The sequence below is a fragment of the Cibotium barometz genome, chromosome 48 (genome assembly GCF_041138505.1).
Source record: "Cibotium barometz isolate CiBa-2024 chromosome 48, ASM4113850v1, whole genome shotgun sequence".
NCBI classification, from domain to species: domain Eukaryota; kingdom Viridiplantae; phylum Streptophyta; class Polypodiopsida; order Cyatheales; family Cibotiaceae; genus Cibotium; species Cibotium barometz.
This window is the reverse complement of record NC_141093.1, coordinates 10,671,021-10,677,020: the sequence shown is the minus strand read 5'-3', so window position 1 is coordinate 10,677,020 and position 6,000 is coordinate 10,671,021. Positions and strand designations below refer to the sequence as shown.

The following is a 6,000-nucleotide window of genomic DNA, read 5'->3' as shown; positions in this document are numbered from 1 at the left end:
AGAATGTGGTTAAGGATTTTATTTATAACATGGGTACACCCATGGGACAAAAATAAATATTTCCTTCAAGAGGAAATAATTATGATTATATTGGTTAGTGTGTTGGTTGTGGCATGCCCCATTGTAGAAATCCTTATCTACTTTTGCGCTTTCTTTTGTATTACTCATGCATTGGACTATTTGAGCTTCATCTACCACAACGTTTTGGATGGCATTTGTAGCTTATTAAGAATTATTTTATAAAAGAAACCATGTGAAAGTTACCTCCTTGGCATTGAGTTTCTTGTCTTTTCCTTTTCTAATGGTGGAGTGAAAATAATCCTTGAACAATATTAAAATAGCCACATAATTCTATTTTTCTAATTTGTTCATCCACATGTGTCAATTCAAAGGACAGCAAACATCGCATAGCCGTACAAGATTTTGTGCTTGTTTGTTACAAGTTGTTCATACAAAGAAAATTGTCTCTGTCTTCCACTTTGGTGGCCTTTGAAGATTAAGATTCAAATTAGCTAAGTCATGTGAAAAATACAATAATTTCCTCCATGATTCATTTTTCTTCCACGTTGGAGGCCTTTTGAAGATTAAGAATCAGAATAGCAAGTCATGTGAAAAGTGCACTAATTTTTCTATGTGAATCATTTGTCTTTTGCTTTTGAAGGCCTCTAAAGATCGGAATAGCTAAAGTGATGTGATTGATGCACTGATTTTATATGTGGCACACTTATCCCATGCCACAATTTCACTAATTCCCTATGTGAAGGACCTCACTTTGCTTGTTGATATGGGGGTGTTTATTGAAAGAGAGATGGTGAAAGCTCACTAAGAGAAATGGTGAAAGCTGACTAACTAATAGCATGAAAATGAAGGGATGGCAAAGGAGTTGGGCTTCATGATGTTGGCCCATCTTTAGAGGGAGGTTGGAGAGGCCATGGTGTGGGGAAGCCACTTAAAAAAGGGCATGTTGATTTCACTCCCAAGCAATACATCCCATCCTTGGTCCGAAATTAGCTCCATAATGCTATGCACGTTCTGATTTGTTTAATTTAATTTAATTAATATTAATGGAGGGAGCTCCAAGACTGGTCTTTCTATAAATAATGGGGACCATTTTTAAGCTTGTCCCCGTTAAATCGATGGTGTAGCTTGATTGGGATTGAAGAGGGACTCGTTCAACCTTCATTCGGACAACATGCCGGGTGGTGCTAGTAGCAAGTGTGTGCCTGGATACACACACACACACACAGAGAGAGAGATTGATTGATTAAGAGAGAGTTTGTGGAGTTTTTTATAAGAGAGAGAAACAAAGCAAATATAAGTGGATGGTTGGGAAGGGGAAGAGAATCCTACAAGGATTTAATGAAGTTCTCTCTTTTATACATATACATATACATACAAGGATTTATGAGAGAGAGAGCTCTTGTTAAAAACTTGAGACTGGTTGATCATTGGAAGCAGTTCTCTTCAACACACAGCAATTGAGGAGAGAGAGAGAGAGAGAGACAGAGGAAGGGGGGGGGGGGGGGGGCAGGTTTAGGCTGCATGGTGGATCAGATGCTGCTCAGAGAGTTTAGGGGGAAAAAAAACAAAGAGTCATCAGCAAACACAGGCATGGGCTGTATGGTGCCCCAGGATTGGAACCATCACCAGCATACAAGCAGCAGATCATCTGAGGACAACAACAACTTCACTTTCTCAGTTGCACAGGACTCCGCCACCGCACACTTCAATTCTTATGCAGACCAGCTCTTCCAAAACGGGAAAATCCGCCCTCTTCACCCCTTCTCCCCCCAGCCTTTCCAAGCCATCAGCGTCTACGAAGAGCATCCCGTTGTGGAAAGAGTTCATGTGCATGAAAATCTCTCGCCTAATCATGATGATATTAGGCTAATCTCCGAGCATCTTAGCAGCGTCTCAGCCCCGGCTGCTGCTTCAACTGCTGCTGGAACAAGAGCTTATCATCAGCAATCAGCTCCATCAGAATACCATAGCGTTGAGTCCGCACCTGCAAAGCCCACCAGCAATGTCGTTTACAAGCGAGCCCTCTCTTTCTTGCTGCTGCGTAGGGTTTTCCACATCAATGAGGACGAGGCCACCTGCCCTCAGATTGGGGAGCCCTTTCCACCAAACACTTCTTCACCTCCTCACATGAAGAAATTGAAAGATTGTCTCAATAGCAACAACATGAAGAAGAAGCCCAAGCCTACATCCAACATTAAGCTTGCATCTGGGCAGCCTTTAAGCTATGGGTGTGCAGCGAACCCCTATCCAACAACAAGCATCCTAGAACCACATTTAAGGTATGATCATGAAAAGCAATCAAATGTTGGGGAGGCACCCTTAAGAAGTTATGACTACAAAGACAAACCATATAAGGGCAAGGGCATAGCAAAACAAGTTAGAAAGTTGCAATTGGCAGAGGCACCCATTGCCATTCCTCCAACAGCAAACATAGCACCTACTAGACCTTCAAAAAGGGAACACATTGCAACCTCTCCCCATGAAGTCCATTACACTGCCCAACGGGCTCGGGCAAAGAGCATGAAGAAGAAGACTTTCCTACCATATCGGCAAGGACTTTTTGCTTGCCTAGGCTACTGAGGGTGGTTACACCACACATCCCCCTTCCCTTGTCGAGGGGTGCCACTTTGGCCACTCGAATGGGAAAGGTAAGCAATCTGCCTCCTTCCACTCCATGGTCATCCAATGCACCAGAGATATTTGTATTGTTCCTTCTTTGTGCTGGTTATTCACATGCCTTACATTTGAAATGGCAAGCTAAGCACTAGTATCTACTAGCCTTGAAACAAAAGAATCAAGAGGGATGAGACTTTATATCCCCATGATAGAAAATGTGATCAACTCCATGTTTGCATGCTCTTCTTAATGAGAGAACTTCATCCTCAATCCACAAGTCTGGGGACTACAATGCCAATGTAATAACATGAGCTATCCTCCATGTAAATTACACTCTTCTAAGGTGTGCATGCATATATGCATGTGTGTGTGTGTGTGTGTGTGTGTGTGTGTGTGTGTGTGTGTGTGTGCGCGCGCGCGCACGCGCGCGTGTGTGTGCGTGTGTTACATGTGTGTGTACATGTGTGTGTGTGTGTGTGTGTGTGTGTGAGCGCACCGCGCACGTGAATGTGTTGAGATACAATGTGTGTATCATCTTCATCAACAATTTTGAAACTTTATGGATGTCATTCAAGATGATGTAGGCATGTTATTAATTTAGTAAGTGTCTCTTTTAAAAAAGGATGTCATTCAAGATGATGTAGGCATTTTGTTAATTTAGTAAGTGCCTCTTTTGAAAAAAGAGAGACATAAATTATATGAGGCTACAAAACAAACTAGCGATCAAAATACCTAAATGTAATGATAATTGTGTACAAATATTGAAAGTAGTAGAATATACTAAGGGCACTACCTCACTTGCCCATCCAACATATGGTTAGAACCACTATAACATACAGTTAGCTATGCAGGTTATATAAGACTTAGTGCAACCGAGTTGTATATCCATACACATTATTAAGTATTCAAAAGCATCCCAATAAGTAGGATGGATTATGAATGATAAACATAATTGTTAACTATTCCATCATAAATGTTTATATTCATAGTGAATGTAGGAATAAATGTTGCAAGAGGTGTTATTGCCTATAGTGAATGCAAGAGTAAATGTTGCAAGAGGTGCTATTGCCTATAGTGCATGTATGAGTAAATGGTGTAAGTGGTACTATTGCCTATAGTGAATGTAGGAGTAAATGGTGTAAGTGGTACTATTGCCCATAGTTTCCATTTCATGTGTGTATGCTAGCATGATGCATAGAAAGGAAATTTATGACTCCCAATAAAGAGATGCACTTTGGATTTATGTAGCACCTCTAAAATAGTAAGCTACATAACTCTACTTACCAGTTTAAAGTTTGAGAACAAGTTGTTTGAGAGGAATCCTATACAAGAATTGAGAAATTCTTAGTATGATAAAAATTGGAAAGATTGTTATATGTATTTATTGTTCAATATCCTATGTAGGGATAAAGCCCACCCTACTAGAAAAAAAAAGAAATTTTATTGAGAGGGTTTGTTGTGTGTAGGCAATCTAGAGGGTCTTGCATGTTGCACGAAGTTTAACTTCTCAATTAATGGCATATGAGAAACAAGAAGAATTGATGGGCCAATGAAATCCATAAAATAAGGCGATTTTGGCAATAATGTCCATAAAACATGGGAGTGTGGGTGCCCAAACGTGGTAGAGCCTGAGCGTTGGAGCATTGTGTGCATTGGAAAGATTTGCTTGTGGTCATGAATATGCATCCCCAAGGTTCTTACTGTTGAAATTACAGCAATGTGATGAGCTATGGTGGATCGAATACTAGAATCAACATCATTAACAAAGTGATTAGCAAATAATTAAGATGTAATTAGTGAGTAATTAACAAATAGCTTAATGTAGGCATGGATAATCAAAAACCAGCAAATTCTCATTAGGCCAATGCCTCAATTTATAGAGTTTACATCCAAGATAGAAACTCATCACATTGCTGTAATTTCAATATGGTATCAGAGCCTAGCCTAGAATCCATCAATTTGTGAGCCCATTATCTTGCTAATCATTTTGCTAATTAGGATTAGTAGAAAATTATAAAACCTCTTTTTTCAACTAGTCTTTGCACCCCAGCCAGTGTGGAGGAGCTCCCTCTCCTTGCACACTTAAAATTAGGCCCATTACTTCTAGCCATACATAGCCAACCCATAGGAGCTCCAGCCAGTCGAAACAGAAGCGCAAACCGCTAGCGGAATGAGGAGAAATCACGTTTTTCTTTAGCATAGTTTTTTTTTAGAAGATTGCAGATCTTGTCTTCATCCAATCAAATTGCTCTAATTCCTCATAGCTCCAGGGGTTTTCAAGCATGATCTACAAGCTGGTGAAGTCAGAATTCAATTTGATCAAGTCTATAGTGAGATCCAAGCTCTTCATCAAATCTGCAGGTGACTTTGGTAAAACAGAGAATAAGCATCAATATTTGGTCAAATCTTATGTTTATTAGCTTAATCCTCTACTAGACTCATTGCTATTGATGGCCTTGAAAGCATTTGAGCTCATTTCAAGTCTAAGGCATCAGATCTGGACTCCCCGCATACTCTGTTTTTTGCACACAAAACAGAGGATTAATTTACTAATCAGTGAATTAATCAGTACTAATCACTATATTTTGGTGCAATTGAGGGTTCAAATTAACCATTAGGTATCTGATACAAGTCCCTATAACTTCATATTGCAATTCGGAGTTGGTTTGATACTCCAACCATTCCGTACATATTGGTTACCCTTGATTTAATGTAATTTCTCGTGATTTTATGCTGATAAATCTGTTGTAATCATCTCTTAAACACCAGATTGAGTTGTAAAAGGGTAGACACACTGTCCTTGAATCTTGAAATTGGATCAACAAGTAAGACCCCCTTCACATCATTATGAGTACAGCACAAGAAATAGCCAAATTTAATGGGGAGCAGTTTCACATGGTAGACAAAAACCATGTATTTGCTCATGAGGAAAAATCTGTGGGGGCTAGTTGAGGGAAAAGATGAATGCCCAGAGGTGAGAGGGGAAAATGAGTGGAAGAGCAGGAATGAAAAAGCATTGGAACTTATTGCACTCAGTTTAAATGATGAAATCATTCATCACATCACAGGGATACAATGGACAAAAGATGCATGGGATGAACTCAATAAATTATTTGGCACACAAGCTAAAAATTCAAAGATGAATCTGTTAATGCAATTCTACAAATTGGATATGAAGGAAAGTGAACCTTTAATCACACTTGAACAGATATAAAAGCATTAAGCAACAACTGGCAGCTATTGGCAAAAAGGTAGAAGATGATGAGGCACTAGCTGTACTTCTGAAGAGTGTGGACAAAGGTGAATATGAAAACATTGTAGAAAGCAACACTAAAGAATGTACCTAAATTAAAGCTACACGAG

At 39.5% G+C, this 6,000-nt stretch overlaps 1 protein-coding gene across 1 annotated transcript; it reads left to right on the top strand.

The window, feature by feature from the left end:
- Positions 1-1,507: 1,507 nt before the first annotated feature.
- Positions 1,508-2,771, top strand: LOC147610806 (uncharacterized). The gene has a single exon (XM_086785189.1). The coding sequence runs from the start codon at positions 1,543-1,545 to the stop codon at positions 2,599-2,601; it is 1,059 nt and encodes a 352-aa protein (XP_086641315.1). The 5' UTR covers positions 1,508-1,542; the 3' UTR covers positions 2,602-2,771.
- The last annotated feature ends 3,229 nt before the right edge of the window (positions 2,772-6,000 follow it).